This window comes from Oryzias latipes, chromosome 18, assembly GCF_002234675.1.
Source record: "Oryzias latipes chromosome 18, ASM223467v1".
Taxonomy (NCBI): domain Eukaryota; kingdom Metazoa; phylum Chordata; class Actinopteri; order Beloniformes; family Adrianichthyidae; genus Oryzias; species Oryzias latipes.
In genome coordinates, this window is record NC_019876.2 from 4,914,654 (window position 1) to 4,930,975 (window position 16,322).

General features: G+C 40.1%; 1 protein-coding gene across 1 annotated transcript in view; it reads left to right on the plus strand.

Moving 5' to 3' along the window:
* Positions 1–16,322, plus strand: part of LOC105356355 — a 38,875-nt gene that overhangs the window by 5,974 nt on the left and 16,579 nt on the right. The window contains exons 6-27 of the mRNA XM_011487295.3: positions 10–236; positions 1,014–1,207; positions 1,385–1,425; positions 2,269–2,684; positions 3,570–3,686; positions 3,755–3,789; positions 6,108–6,260; positions 6,341–6,469; positions 8,922–8,960; positions 9,160–9,285; positions 9,365–9,491; positions 10,649–10,798; positions 10,871–10,905; positions 10,973–11,137; positions 11,216–11,350; positions 11,713–11,751; positions 11,824–11,964; positions 13,776–13,861; positions 13,932–13,955; positions 14,119–14,306; positions 15,247–15,351; positions 15,520–15,554. Coding sequence (XP_011485597.2) covers positions 10–236; positions 1,014–1,207; positions 1,385–1,425; positions 2,269–2,684; positions 3,570–3,686; positions 3,755–3,789; positions 6,108–6,260; positions 6,341–6,469; positions 8,922–8,960; positions 9,160–9,285; positions 9,365–9,491; positions 10,649–10,798; positions 10,871–10,905; positions 10,973–11,137; positions 11,216–11,350; positions 11,713–11,751; positions 11,824–11,964; positions 13,776–13,861; positions 13,932–13,955; positions 14,119–14,306; positions 15,247–15,351; positions 15,520–15,554 — 2,707 coding nt within the window. The remainder of the gene's footprint in view (positions 1–9; positions 237–1,013; positions 1,208–1,384; positions 1,426–2,268; positions 2,685–3,569; positions 3,687–3,754; positions 3,790–6,107; positions 6,261–6,340; positions 6,470–8,921; positions 8,961–9,159; positions 9,286–9,364; positions 9,492–10,648; positions 10,799–10,870; positions 10,906–10,972; positions 11,138–11,215; positions 11,351–11,712; positions 11,752–11,823; positions 11,965–13,775; positions 13,862–13,931; positions 13,956–14,118; positions 14,307–15,246; positions 15,352–15,519; positions 15,555–16,322) is intronic.

Here is a 16,322-nt window from a genome sequence, read left to right on the forward strand (position 1 = left end):
AAACTTCAGGACTCGTTCTCGGTCCCCTCCATACCGCTGCCGCCCCACCTCCTCTCATCAGCCACATTTGAAGGACCACGAGGGGCGCTCTTCATCAGGAAGTGGGGAGAAGAGGAGGAACAGTCCGCCTTCAAGAGAGCAAGGAAAGGAACGTTCTTTTTCTAGGAGGTCGTCTGGTAAAAGGAAGAAGTCCAGAATCGTGGATAAACTGACAAAGAAACTGCTGGAAACACCAGGTTAGGAAACATAAGCAATTCCAGGTTTTAAAAATACTTTTCCCATCATATGTAAGGTCATCTCTAAAAAGTCAATTGGTTGAAAAGTAAACGTATTTTTAAACAAAATTATGGCACACTGAAATATTTGAGGCCTTTATTTCATGTCATTTTGATGATTCTGGTTTATAAAACAAAAAATGCTCAGAAAACCATAACATCACATCCGATGAATTAAAAAAATAGTGTTTTCATAAAAGATCCTGAAAACATATATTTGTTTTTATGAACTGTGCTTGGCAAGGCCTCTATTTGCATGAACTATTGCATTAATTGCTTTGTACCGTGGAGGTAATAAGCCTCTGAGGTGCTTTCAAGTCACGTGTTTGGTGTTTCTTCCTCATGCCAGCGGTCCGTTAATCTTCCATCAGGTCAGGAGTTTTGAATTCGATAGTAACATCATGATCATTGAAGCTGCTTTTGATTCTTTTGTCAGTTTGGACAGGTACACAACACTCCTGCTGAAAAATCAAAGCAGCTGCTCCACCAAAGGCCAGCATAAATCTCCTTACCAACACCAGAAATGACACCACACCATCAAAATTAAAAGAAATAATAATGCAAATCTCAGTAAAATGACGATGTATTTATGGCACTGACTTTGGAATTCACTAACACAAAATATTGAAATGTTTTTCTCAATATTCTAACAGTCTATAGATGTATCTGTGTCATCACTTTGTCATTCAGCCACACTTGAACACGTTGGTTCAAACCCATTTTTACCGTCTTTTCCAGCCGTCCAGTCTCTGCTGGAGCTGCCAAACCTGGAGGAGATGCTGAAAACTCTGATTCCTCTCCTCCTCGCCGAGTTCAGAAAGATCAAGTCATCTTCTTCACGCAACTCTTATGAAGTGAAGAGACGGACGACAAAGAGCCGTCGCAGAAATCCTGATCAAACCGCTGAGAGACTTTTAGCCGCTAATGCCAAGGTTGGTGTTCAAGATGGTGTTTGTATCCTCTTTGTTATCTTTAATTAGTTTGAATTGAATCTACAGACACCAAAAGAATAGGGTCACCTAAAAATAAAAGTATTTTTTTTGCCTAAATGTAATATTTTGGAAACATACAGAGTGATAAGTGAAGATAAAGCTGTTTTTAAATTGCAGGATGTAGATCTTCAGAGTTCTCCAGCTTCTTCTCCTCATCAGTAAGCGGTCTCTCTGTTCTTTACTTTAGCAAAATAATAAAACAAAGTAACTTGTTTGATTTTAAAAATACAAATATTAAGTTTGAACCAGACCTTCGCAGGTTGACAGCTTTTTTTTGTTTTAAGCTTTAGTTAAATACGTTACGAATGCAGGTTTACTAGAATAGTCATCCCTCATGTATCGTATAAAGTGACACATATTTTAATTTAGAAAACATCTGGAAATATTAGATCACTGAATAATTGTAACCAAATTTTCAATGGTTACATGAATTTTCATTGATATAGGGCTGAACGACACCATCAGGATACCAAAATGGTTTTTAATTAGATACTATTCAATACGGAGCAAAAATGTAAAAAAAACATACATTTACTAACGACAATAAAATGAACAAAAGGCAGATTAAAAAAAATTATAAATCTGAATGTGGCTTTGTATGGCCAGCAGACGCTACCCCACCCTCGCCTCCACCGCCCTTTCCTGATCTGCCCTCATTGACTGAGCAGCTACACGTGCTGATCTCTGTTGGTTTGATCTCCATAGCAACCATTTTATGTTTTGGTCGCCTGGGGATGACGAACAGGTCTGTGTCATTTTTAGAGGAATTGGCAAAAGTAAATATTTGGATTTCCTTAGCAACAGAGGTTTTTGGTTCCCCACGCCCTCCTTCCTAATATAGTCATATCGTATGTTATATCCTTTTGTTTAGCTTGAGCCAAGGATTCATGTATTACATTTTCATGATGTTTTTGTAAATAATGTGCGAACACCAGAGAAAAGCCACTGTTGCGATGCTCGCCGCGCTCCAGCTGTTCATATTTTTCTGTTTTTTGGGATAGAAAATCGTCTGACTGCGCACTGTTTAGTGAATCAATTGAAACGCACAAGCAGAAAGAGACCACCAAAGGGAAAGGTGTCCCAAAAGCACCAGGTTTGCTTTCGAGAATCCCGAAATGTGCACCTCGGAGGGTTCCAAAGGGAGGTCCGGAGACGGGCCCAGAAGCAGAACCTCTTCAACCTGACGACGAAGCCGAAGACGTTCGGACAGAGTCCATGGAACCAGAAGCTTCAGCTTCAGGGGAACAAAATGACTCACTGGACGCTGAACAACACAACACTCGTCCAACAACCAGTGAAGCTGCAGATCGTCCCGAGGGGAACACCGTCCGATGTCCACAAACTCCACCAGCACCGAGAACCCAACCGCCTGCAGGGACAACAGAGACCGACGGGGAAACGGCAACACAGACGACGGGTACGGTGTGTTTAGTGAGTCGGTACCTGGTAAAAAATGTCAGATTTATAAAAGTGATGCACAGGTTACATTATTTTTACGTTTGAAAGAAATACTTTTGAATGTTTTTCAACCTTTTGTAGCTGGGAATGTGGCTCCAGGTGGTTAACCTGCTGCAGAGGCTTCTGGGTGTGGGAGGGGTCTGTTGACCATCTGCACTCGCGGCTTTTTGTAAAATTAAAAGACAAAAAGTTTATTTTCATTTATTATTTCCTTGTTTGGCTAAACCACCGTATCAATGTAATTGGTTTTTTTTTAAATCATTTTTGTTTGAAACAAAATTTTTGACATTTTCATATTTCATTTACTACAAACCAACTTTTCTTTTAGAGACTTTTATAGAAATTAACTTTTTTTTACTGTTTTATTTCTGTTAATACCTGAAAACTTCACCAACAATAATAATGTTTCAGAAATCAAACTGGGTGGGGGGGGGCAAGGGAAAAATATCAAAAATCACATGACTGACAGTTGTGGTTTACAGCACTAGAGTAATGATTACTTTATTTTGAATTTGCATTGACAGCAACAAGTTTTAATGTTGTAGTTTTGATTGTTGTGAGTCGTTGATAAAAAATTCAGTCGATTGTTTCGGTGTACTTTGTTGACGGTCCCTGCCGTCTCTGCAGCTTTTTTGCTCTACGCGGAGGAGGCGGAGCCCAATTTACTAGGAACTTATGCTGTGGTGTTTAATTTCCTATCAGCTTGAAAACACAAATTATTTTTTAAAAACACTAAAAATGTATTCCCAAACAAATGATTTCAAAACAAATGTGAAAATATCTTGAGAAACATCAGATTTTTATCTTTTAGAATTAAATACAATCCCTAACTTTCTCGCTGCAGTGAAAACCCAGAGGGAGGCGTTGCCGCAGCAGCAGGTGGGTTTCAAACCCTCGGCCGCTGCCTCGTCTCTGACCGTTGGAGAACGGCTGTCTGAACTGCTGCATCCAACCAGATTCCGTAAGAAAGGAAAGAATCCGTGAACGTCGGACGTTTCGCAGACGTCACTCAGGGTTTTGTCTCTGCAGGTTGTCTCAGTCAGAACGCCGTCATGTCATCAAAAGTAAGTTTATACCTAATGAGGTTAATTGTGATTCACTGTACATTAAAACTGTATTTATGTTCCACACCTCTGACAGATAACCTATTAGACAGACTTCAAATGCTGATTATTGTACATTTTGATCAATACACGTCACTGTTTGTGACATTAGAAATGTTAAATCTTCCTGTAATGTAGATGGTCCTAATTTTATTTATCAAGGCTTCATAGATGCATTACATTATCATTCATTTCCCCACAAAACACTGATAATAAATTCACTTTTGGTCGGAGATCACAAAATAACTTTCAGTCACTTTTTTTCTGTTTCTATCGCCTGAAATGACTCGAAATAAACCAAATCCGTCTTTGTTCGCCCATTTGATGCCTTTAATTTTCTATTTTTTTTAAATCTCATTAAAGCAAAATTTTCTAAAATTAACAAAATGATGTTTGAATGAATACATATTTATTTATACATTTTTTATTTATTTATTTGTGACTAAACAAGTGAAATAAACTCAATAAATGAGAAAATGAAATAATGTTTGTAATAAATGCACCAAAAACGGAGTAACCCTCACAAAAGAAGACAAAACCTACTGGATTTAATTCCTGAAATAAAGCAGAAGAATTACTTAAAAGGAAAACTTATTCATCGATGTTGATGAATAAAATTGTTTCTTTAGGAATTGATTCATCTTCATTTATTTATTCTTAGCAAACAAAGCTGATGCCACGTTCACACCGCCCTCTGCAAAGCGCTTTCAGGCGTCCACTCTTACTGTAAAATGTGTGTTTTGGGCTGTCACCTTCAAAATTCCTGCATTTATGCATAGCTACGCACGTTTGTACAACTGTTTTTAGATTCTACGTAAAAAACCCGCAGCCATTGAACGCGCCATGAAAGTGAAACCAATCAGGGACTTGGATTTGGTAGAGACGAATGGAGGACGTCCCCTTTAACTCAGGATTTGAAAACGGATAATGGAGGAAAAATGAATAACTGCGGTATGTGCCCGGTTGGAAATATGACCTAAAATTTTTAATATATCGGAATAGAGCTGTGAAAGAAGAAGTCTGGAAAAAGAATCACGAGATTTGTGTGAGCACACTTAAATTCTTTTTCTCTGCTTACAAAACCCATTTTTGCGTTTGTGACAAACGTTTTCGGATGCGCCGTCTCTCATCTCGATCTTCTCCCCGTCTTTGATTTTGGATTCGAAAGGTTTGCGTAATACTTGTGCCACCAAACAGCCAATCACAGACAAGACGGACCATGCTGATTGGTCTAGATTCTATACAGAATTCAGCAGCAAACTTTAATAGTTTCATTTACTACTTTAAAGGTTTAGTATCTAAAACTGAACATTTTGTTTGAAATGTAAAATTTTTTTATTTCAATGATTTTTGTTCTCTTTTGTTGTTTTGGCACACATATCACTTCATAGAGGCGACGGCTGGTAAACAGTAGCAAAGGAAGAAGAAGCCCCTTCCTGCTTGCCCAGTGTGAACACATGAGCCTAAATGCGCGTTGTAGAATGTCACAACCCCACTGTGAGTGGAGCTTGACAGTAGTTGGAACACTAATATCAATATTTTCTATCAGATTAAGAAAATAAACTTTCTTTTTGTATATGTACGCCAAAATTGAAAAACGGAACCAAATTTTTCTAAATGAATAAAAAAATACTTAAAGAGAAAATCACTTCAATCTAAAAACCTGCACTCTGAGCACCAGCCCCTCCCAATCCACGAAAACGAGTTGTTTCTCACATTGTGACATCACAAAGTGAGGAACCACCCCTTCCAGGAAGAGTCTGCGCTGCCAGCCCCGCCCCCAGCCTAACACACACACCCAGTTTCTCCGTGCTGATCGGCGAAAACGCTTTATTTTTAAACGCACAAAATGCACATCCATCTTTGGAACAGTTTGGATGTTGTTTGTTTTCGTGGGAGAAACGCAGACACGCTGCCGAGGCCGACTCTAAGTTGATGTCATGAAATGGGCGGCACCCACATGGAGAGAAAGGCGGAGCCTCAGAGAATAAGTTATTTTACTTCCGGCTAGGAAAATGATCTGCAAAAATTAATCCTATGTCATAAAAAGTGTGTTCTTTAGTGTGCCAAAGGTAAAATATTACATATGGATAAAGTTTCCTCTAAAAGGCTTAAATAAGCCCTTTAGTTGTTTTACGTCTTGTTTGATGTGCTGCTGATAGCAAAATTTCCCCAGATTTACTCCCATAAATGCCATAAAGTTCTAAAATGTCAATCTTTAGGAAGGTGGTTGTGATGTTTGTGGTCTGGAGTTGTTATGAGTGTGCTCCTGTTTCCAGTTTTCTCGTCTCCACACTCGTCTGCTGTTAATCACTGGTCTGCCTGAGTACGCGGACGGCCGCTACACCGAGGAGGACGTGACCCAACTGCTCTGCCCGTTCGGATTCAAACCCTCCAGCAGAGGCCTCTATGTCCTTCCTCAGGCGTGTCTGGTAGGAGCCAGCTTCCACGAAGCTTTAAGGAGTTTGAAACCGTCTGACGCTTTCGTCCGTGGTTGTTTCCTTCCTCGCAGGCTTTCGCGGTCATGCCGTGTGCCGACAGCGTCAGGAGCATCATCGCGTTTTCTAGCAAGGAGGACTTGATGCTCAAAGGTTCCCGGCTTGGTTTGCACGCGGTGATCAGCAGGATTTCGACCACACCTGTAAGCAGGTTTTCTCTGCTGAACCATTTGGTTTTGGGGTTTTTAAGGTTTTTAGTACTTCCTGAAGGTTGAAAGATTTCTCTGAATTCCCTTATGACAACATAACCCCTAAAAAAAGACTATATAGGGCGGGACTATCTCGTTTTCTGGACGTTTATGCATTTCAGGTACATGCTCACTAGTTTTTTGTTTGTTTGTAAACCCTTAATCTGATAAATGTGAACTTTAAAAAAAGACTGTTTATGAATCCAGCATGTTCAGATGATGAAAACTTGAGGATTCAGCATCATACGTTGCTTTTAAATGACAAATCATTCAAACGCAATGCCTTGTGGTCCAGATTCACTTATCGATGTGTCATCGTTTACCTCCAGTATTGCTCGCCATTTTTGTTGAACCGCTAATGTTGGCTTGGAGTTGTGAAGGGCTGTAAGCTAGTGGGAGAGGGTGTAAACGGAGAGCTCTCAGGCGGGAGGGTCTCAGGGTCATCAGTCCCACCTACAACTTGGAGAGGAATTTATAATAATAAACTACCGCCGCTCTGCAGAAACTATGTCCTAGCAAAAGGTTTTTGTTTTGTTTTTTAATTTGGGCTAAAAATGTCAGAACCATAAATAGAAGACCACAAGGAACGTTTAAACAGTAGATCAAAAGATAGAAACTTCTTTTTCTCTTCACATAGTTGGCATAATCCAGTTTTTACCATCTTTTAAGTTGGGGATAATGCTCGACGAGGTAAGCAATTATCAGAAATAAAGACACAGAAGCCGGAACCAGATAATGGTTGTTTCCTTGAGGTCCGTTAACTTTTAACGATGTTTCTTATCATTTTTATGCTGATGATATTCAGCTCTATGTGTCTTTTTAAACCGCAGGATGTTTTTAAAATACAGATTTTACGCAGGTGTCTGGATTCAGTCAAAAGTTGGATGAATGATAATTTTCTCCAACTAAATGAAGCTAAAACTGAGGTCCTAGTCTGTGCTCCTGACAGTTGCCTCCTCCAGATAGTCCAGTGGTTTGGTCCACTTGCTTCCTTTATCAAGCCGTTTGTCAGGAACCTCTGGGTAACTCTAGACCCGGTTTTATCCCTTGACTCACTTGTACGTTCTTGTTTTTATCATCTAAAAAACCGTTCCAAAACTGAGTCCAATTGTGTCACGTTCTGAGTTGGAGCTGCTCATCCACGCTTTTATTTCATCTCGTCTTGATTATTGCTTCTCCATCTTCACATACTTGAGCAAAGAATCTTTACAACGGCTCCAGGTTGTCCAGAACGCTGCTGCTAGGCTTTTAACTAAATCATCCAAGTTTTCACACGTCACCCCGTTGTTAATCCAGCTGCACTGGCTCCCTATCAGCCATCGAGTGGATTTTAAAATCCTGGTTTTAACGTACACAACTCTCAGTAGCCAAGCACCGGTCTACATAAAAGACCTTTTGCAGCCGTACACTCCCAGCAGGTCCCTGAGGTCATGTGACCAGGGTTTGCTGGTTGTTAAGAGAACCCGGTTAAAAACTAAAGGTGACAGAGCCTTTGCAGCAGTGGCTCCATCCCTCTGGAACTCTCTTTCTCTCAGCCTCAGATCTGCAGACTCAGGTTTTTAGCTGCTTTTTAAAAGAAAACACTATCTTTTAAAAATTGCTTTAGCTTAATTTTCTCTGTATTCTGTGTTTTACTGTGTTTTATAGTGTTTTACCATGTTTTACTGTGAAGCACTTTGCTATTTTTATCTTGAAAAAGGTGCTATACAAATAAAGTTTATTATTATTATTATTATTATTATTCTGTTGTACCATTGTACTCCATTCTGATTGACTGCTACGTGTGCATTAAAAAGTGACAATGCACGCCTAAAAAAGAGGTTCTGATAAAGCACATGTTGTCGGCCAGTACCCCATACTTAATGGACACCACAAAGGGCATTACCCCTCTTATGTAATGGTAACTTACAAAAGAATAGATAGTACTCAGTGTAGTATTGTAAGTTTTAAACAGACTGCTTGATGTGTGGTGCGACACTTTGACGTGTTAGCGACCTCAACTGCAGTGGCAAAGGAAAGACACATCTATGCTGATGATCATGACGTGTTAAATAAAACATCCGATGAGAGAAAATTAACGTCTTACCGCTTGTTTTTGTCCAGATGAGGAAGTGTTTGTGATGTAGTTTAAATAGCTCAATTCCTTCTCGTGTCATATTTCTTCCTCTTTCTCTTCTGCTGCATTTTCAAAATGGTCAAATGAACCTATGTTGGAAAACCAACTGTCGTTTAGGTCAGCGGAGTGATATGGAACATCTGGGCTATGTGAGCAAAAGCCTGCAGCCAATCAGGATTGAGTATTCACTCACACCGTGGCATAGACCGATGAAGATCTCTCTGTTTGAAGCTGTAGGTGTTTTATCCTCCCGTCTGCTTATGTTTGAATCCAACCTTCTGTGTCTTTCAGTTTGGGTTTTATAAATCCCTCATGAAAAAGGTTCACGTGGTGAGTACGTCGTCTTAAACCTACTTTTTCTCCGAACAAAGCAGGATTCTTCCAGCGTTTCACTCGTCTGCACATTATTGGCGTTTTTCTCTTCTAAATAATAATAAATCAGCCTAAAAGAATAAATCTCTTTCTATAAATCCCAGTTTTCCATTTGATCTACTGGTGGATTAATTCTCTCCCCCTGTTCTTTGAGAAGAGGGTGAAAGACGACGGTTCGAGGACCGTTTTCGTCCAGAACATCTCACCCAGCGAGGCCAGAGAGCTCAGAGAAACGCTGACAGCCATCGGTTCCCTGAAGAACTTCCTGCCTCTGCTCAACAAGGTAATGCAGCGGCCGCCAGCCGCCGAACACGTCCTTCATCTCTGGTGCCGCCTCATGCCCCGTCCGTCTCCCTTTGAAGGCGTTGGTGGAGTTTGAATCCATGAGTGGCGCCGATCGTCTGGGCGTCTGGTTCAGCCTCCTGAATCCGTCTCCAGTTTACAGCATCTACAGGATGAAGATCCCACAGAGCAGCAGGACGCCGGCGCGTGAGTTTGTTTCCCAATAAAAACATAAATGTTGGCGTAACGGGTTTGAAAAACAAGGACAAATAGACTGAAATGCAGCTTCTTCCCCAGAGCTGTAGTCTCCATCACCCCCCCCCCCCCCCCCCGCTTTCCATCTCCCACTGACTTAAATCTTATCCATCACAGACACCCCTCAGTACAACACACAACTATATGTGCAATAAAGCTGTTTAATTTATCATGACAGTCTTATTTAAAGCTTCTTAACGTTTTTACGGATTTTTTATATTCTTATATTTTTTATTTATTCTTTGATGCTTACTTCTTTTTGACTGAATGCCAACGGAATTTCGCTGTAGAAATACACTGACAATAAAAAATCTTTGAAATCTTTTGTAGGACCATAGACGGTTTCTGATGTGGTGTTTGGATTCATGGATCATCAACTCCCTGATCAAACCATGATTCCTACTATTTCATCTATTACATTTTGAATGGTTCAGATGACCCCCACTCCCAACGTTAACGTGCCCGGAGGCACGTCAACAAGGGTTATAACTTAAGTTAGAACAGAAGATCATAATCAACAAAACATATCGGATAAAGATTTAGGCCCAATCTGAATTCTTTCCCTCCCCCTCCCATTGTAGGGACTAGGGACATTTGAGGCTATAAAGTGACTAGTGAGGAGTTTTAGAGCCTTAAAACGTCTAGAATCGTTGTCAAAAAAACAAAACGTCACAGATTTCGTGTATCGCAGGTTATTTGTACAACCAAGAGCCGCCGTGCAGCACTTGTCTACTTCAAGTCCAAAAGTCCTTTACATCCATTGTTCCATTCACTCACCACACTGATGGTGCCAACGTGTCACATCTTCCACCAATGCGGGGTTTTGTTTTGCTCAAGAACACTTCAATACACGGGCGGGCAAGGTGGGAACCGGCAACCTTCCAGTAATAGGTTGACCGCTCTACCTCTGCACCAAAAGCCATTGATTTTCTATTCTATTCTTTCTAAGCCTTTGTTTGGCTTGTCGACGGTAACCGTTTTTTCTTCATCGATAAAGTCAGAATTTGTTTTTTCTTTCCCATCGATGGCATTTTAGAGCAAATGGTCAGACGATGGTTTCAATACATTATGCACTTCTTTACTAAATTACTCATTTTCCTTGTGAGCAGCACCAGAACGGGCAGTGAACGTTTTAGCGGGACCAGTGATCCCAAACGCAAGTGGAGACGTCCCACATGGCAGTGCGCCACCCTTTTGGGTCACCATGACGGCCAATCCCTTTATTTTCCCAACCAACTGGCCTTGGTTCATTATTCCAGGTGAGAACAGACGGAGAACCTTTTAGTTTTTTTCTGCTAACCTGATCAACTCTGCGGTCTGTTGACTCCTAGATTACCTGACGGTGGAAGGGATGGGGGACGTTGAGGTGAACACGGTTCTGTTGAACGCCGAGCTTTAAGTTCCAGTGGTTCTGAATTCTCTGTTTCGCGTAGAACGCTCCGTCTCCCCGTTTCCCCTCCTCCACCGTCCTGATGACGGGTTTGCCTCGAGGGAACTTCACGCACCAGGACGTCGCCAAGCTGGTTTGGCCCCATCTCCCCCAACGGACCCTTCGCTCTTTACTCTACGACGTGACGGTCCTCCCATTGCAGAGACGGGTGACGACCTTCACATCCACGGAAACGGAGGCGTCTTTGGGGATTTACCGTCGTATTTCTGTCTCCAAACCTTTCCAGGCTTTCGTGCATTTCAACGACTGGGACTCGTGCTGCCGGTTTCTTAGGAGCCACATCTCGGAGCGTGTTTCCGTCAGAGGCTGCGTCCTCAGCGTTCACTTGGTCTTGGAGGACATGCAGCCTGCATATAGTGAGGTAACGAACCCAACCTTCTGAAATGATGCAGGGGTACATTTACATGAATCTGGGGTTTTTCCAGTGCCAAACCCAACTTGACCATTGGGCAGCAGTTGAAGTCCCACGCCGATCATCGTTTGATCTCTCTTCAAAGCGTTCCCAGTGCTCTGTTATTTATAATTATGGCGTTTTCAACCATAATGTAAAAAAAAGCTATAGTTTTTTAAGTAGCCTTTTTTTGTTCATTCACAACACTATGAACTTTATGCTCATATATGCAATAAGAAGCTTCATTTTCTTTTTCATCAGATAAATGCCCCAAGACCACGTTAGGAACACTGTTTTCACTAGAGTGGGTCTTGGGGTCTGTGTCTCTGCAGGAGGTCATGTACCAAACTCTGATGAAGTGGAGCAGCTCCGTAAGTCCTCTCTCTCTACGTTTTCACGTCTCCGGTCGGTGAAAGCTGCGTCTTCCAACGGCCGTTTTGCAGCCCGTTCCAGAGCTGGAGTCTCTGGAGGAGCGGCTGCTCTGCGTGGAGACCTCGGAGGCGTCTGTGGGCCTCGTCATGATGGTCATGGAGGCCGTGGCAGCAGTGGCGCCCTTTGAAGGTTTCCTGCCTCTGGCCAACAGGGTATGACCACACAAGAGACAGACGTTTGACGTTTAGATCAGCGAGGAAGCAGTCTTCTCACCTCTGCTGGTAAACAGATTTACAGAAAGATCTGTTGAGGTTTTTAAAAATGAAAAAGATTCACATTTATCTTTCTTACTTTGTGTTCTTATTTACTTCATTTTTTTAAATTTAATTTAGGCTAGTTTGAAAATAATTTTGGGTTTAATCCATAAATGTTTGCCCTGAAACAAGTCAGTAACGATGTCATTCATCCAGAAGACGTCTTGAAGGTGAGTCTTAGCATCTGAAGTCGACTGAATTTAACTAATAATGATTAGATTTATGACTAATCTAGCAACAAGGAAGACGCTCCTTAATTGAAATTTATGTTGATGTCTTTTTGTATCTGCTTTATAGCATGAAACAATCCTACTGCCATCTAGTGGTTGTTGATGTTATTTCAGAAACGAGGGGCAGATGAGCTGAAATTTGATTTATTTTATTTAGCTTTTATGCAATTAATCTTTGCCAATACTGTGAGATAGTCTCTTTAAAATTAATTTTAATTAACTTTTTTTGGTAGAATTTCATAAAAATAAATGTTATTCATAAAGATGATTTTAAAAATGGACACAGATACACAGACGATCAAGTCAGGTTTTATTTTTCAAATGCATATTTTCACCTTTTAATTCATTTATTTATAAATGCTACATTTAGTAACTAAATATTTGGTCAAAAAGCTAAATATTTAATTTAAACTGATACATAAATATTATATTTTATGAAATTAAACATTTAGTTTGCAATATAAATGACCTGAATATTTATTTTCCAAACTAAGCATTTAAGCTATGTAACTAAATATTTCTTTGTTAAATAAATGTATCAAATCCAAATTAAACATTTATCTTTATAACTAAATATTTAGTTTAGAGCAACATGTTTTACCTCCAAACTAAATATTTAGCTTACAAGCAAATAAACTTGCCAATAAGCAAAAATGGACTACAAAAATAAAAGCTGGATTTCTGCCTATTGGCAAGTTAATTAGCATGTTAGCTAAATGTTTAATTTGAAGGTAAACATTTAACTCCAAAGTAAATTTAAAGTAATAAAGTAATATAATGTTCCGAAGCTTAAATGTTTTGTTTGGTAAATTAATATTTTGGTCAAATCTAAACATTTTATTAATTATTTCTTGTAATTATTTAATTAAATAGTTATTTTTTAAGAAAAATTAAACATTTAGTTTTCCAAACTAAACATTTAGTTAAATATTTAGTTAGTAAATGGCATTTCCTTTTTTAGCGCTTTCTACCTTCCTTGAGGGACCAACGCGCTTTTCATTCATAAACCCATTCACTCAGTCACACACACACACTCACACACTGGTGGCGGCTCCGCTGCTGAACACTGGCGCCAACCGTCCACCAGAGGCAAGGTGGGTTGAGTGTCTTGCCCAAAGACACTTCAACACATGGGCGGAAAAGCTGGGAATTGAACCTGCGATCTTCCGATCAGCACCACGGCCGCCCGTGGCAGGATATTTTTAATTGAAGCCATTATTGCCATAAAAGTTGAATTTTTGTGTTTTTATTCTAAGTTCATTTTCTGAAGGCTTTATTTATAACTTTAATTTGCATGTAAATGTTACAAATACATGAATTAAAAAGGGAAACTCCTGTACGCTGATGCACAAAGATTCAAACTAAACGAACAACAATTTGATTAAGATTAGGTGTTAAAAGCCAACATAAATGGTTCATTTTAAACTTTAATTAATTGAACTAATTGTGATGTTATTTTCATTCCTGTTCTTTTGACAGATCTGCATCGAATTATCTGAACCCACAGATGTAACCAGAGTGGTGCAGAAAATCTCAGCAAACATTTCATCCAGGACTCATATTTGGTGCGTTTATGTTCATATTTACGCTGCGACTGTCGGACTTTAGATCACGTTGTTTTTTTTTCTAATCCAGGAACAAAGTAAAGAGCGTCTCCTCGTGAGTTTCTACTACTCTTAACAATGTATCTTAATATTGAAAATTGCTTATAAGATCTGTGATGGAAATTTACAAAATGTTAATTTAGAAACAATTTAGCTAAATTACAATTAAAAAAAATTCAGATTTTATTTCCCAGAACTTTAAATATTTTTGCTTTCAGCTTGAACATCTTTAAAGAGCGTCTGCAGAGTTTATGGAGCGAGCGCATCGATATGGAGCCGAACGCCAGCAGCAATTCGGCATCAGGAAAAGACAGCGGAGCTGTGCAGATGGAGGAGCGAGCGGCAGGAAGCTCGGCTGAAGCAGAGGATGAGGTCAGAAGAGTGGAGATGAAGAAGACCGAAGAAGGTGAGGGGTTCTGATGAATGTGAATCCTTGGCTAATTGAATGGGAACGTGCTGTGGATAAAAAAAAAAAAGCATCCACTAAAGAAAGTCTAAATGCAGAGTTTATTTCTTTTTCATCGCGCAGTCTGTGCTGTTTTCATGTCCCAATATGGCAGCATTTCAACAGGGTCAAAGGTCAAGCAAACCCATTTCATTTAGTCACTTTAGGTTTGGTGACTCACAGATGGTTGTTTAGGGATATGCCTGCATTTACTCTCTACTTAGTGCACCAAGTGTCCGAATCTGTAATGTCAAAATCCAGTGTCCTGACATTTTTCCAGAAGTCTCAGCGAAAAAACAGATGCTCACTAGATTGTTGAATATAGACCACAAGGCATTGGGATGAAATGATTTGTCAGTTGAAAAGATTTATGTACATTTATTTTTTATAAATCATCCCAAGTTTTCCTCATCAGAACACAGTGAATCTATAAAGATGTCCGTATTTTTCCATTGGCTGATGGCTAATGACGTAGAGAGAGAGAGAGAGAGAGAGAGAGAGAGAGAGAGAGAGAGAGAGAGAGAGAGAGAGAGAGAGAGAGAGAGAGAGAGAGAGAGAGAGAGAGAGAGAGAGAGAGAGAGAGAGAGAAGAGAGATAGAGAGAGAGAGAGAGAGAGAGAGAGAGAGAGAGAGAGAGAGAGAGAGAGAGAGAGAGAGAGAGAGAGAGAGAGAGAGAGAGAGAGAGAGAGAGAGAGAGAGAGAGAGAGAGAGAGAGAGAATATAGTTATATAATAGTTAAATTTAAACTCAATGTCTGCCGTTCAGCATTTTAATTGAAAAATGGATTATATTATAAAAACATGTTTTTTGTCCACCAAGGAGGAAAACTGCTCCTATTTATCTAATTAAAAAACCAAAATGATTAAATGAAGCTGCAATATTTTCTTCTTTCGATTCCAAAGCTGTTTTAAGGCCCAGAGTGACCCACGCATCGGCCCGTCCAGCTGTGGTTCCTTTCCAGACTGTTGGAGAACAGGTTGGAAAGTTACTCCATCAAGACAAAATCTGTAAGAACCCTAAAAAGTTTAAGACCTCTTTAGATTTACTCCTGTTGTCAAAACATTTAGGAAATGGCACAGAAACTAAGAGATGAGGCAGCTTAGTTGATTTTTTTTTTTGTTTCACTAAATCTGTTTTTAAACTCATCGTCTTTTGTCTTTTACTCACCAATGCAGCGTGTCTGAAGATGGAAGCTGTCCTGCCGGCGAGAGTACGTTGTTTTTTTTTAAAATTTATGTTGGTTGATGTTCTTTGGAGGAAAGAATTTTATCACGTTGACAGAATTTCTCCTCTGATGAGGGGAGGAGAATGGCTGAGATCCAGTGATGGATCAGCATAGGTTCTGTAGAAACGTGGACTTTGTGAGGAGGCCACGAGTCTTGAAGAGTGCAGAGACGAGGCCTTCAATTTTATCGGTCAATCAAAGGGTAAAGTCCCATCAGTTGTGACGGTTTAATGTGGAGTGGCCAGCAGGTAAATGTTGGGTTCCTTTTTTTTAGGCTTTGGAATTACCCTGACATTGATTTCTACCATAACCACCAGTTTCGGGCGGACACTCGTAGTGTGTCTGATTCCTATACCAAACTGATGGAGTCTTCCCCTTAAACGCTGGGGAAGCTGCATCTTTTCAGTGGGCTGGGAATACCTGGGTCTTCCCGAAGGATAGAAGAGGCTTATAATAATAGCTTTTGTTTATGTTGCATTTCAAGGCTTTTCAACGTCATTGGACAGTAAAATGCTACACCAAGATCAACCAGAGATAAGGATTGCATGAGGAAGAAGCACCATACAGAACAAGTACATATACCAGAGGCAGCAAGATGGTGTTTTTCATGGTGGTGTTCTTTTACATATGATCTGAATTTCACTCTGTGTAGTGGAGGAGTCTTGAACCAAGACGTCCAAAACCCTGGGAGAAGTCAGATTAGATCATCGGCACCAGCAGACTGGTTTTTCCGTCTACCAGTTGTGTCCTTGA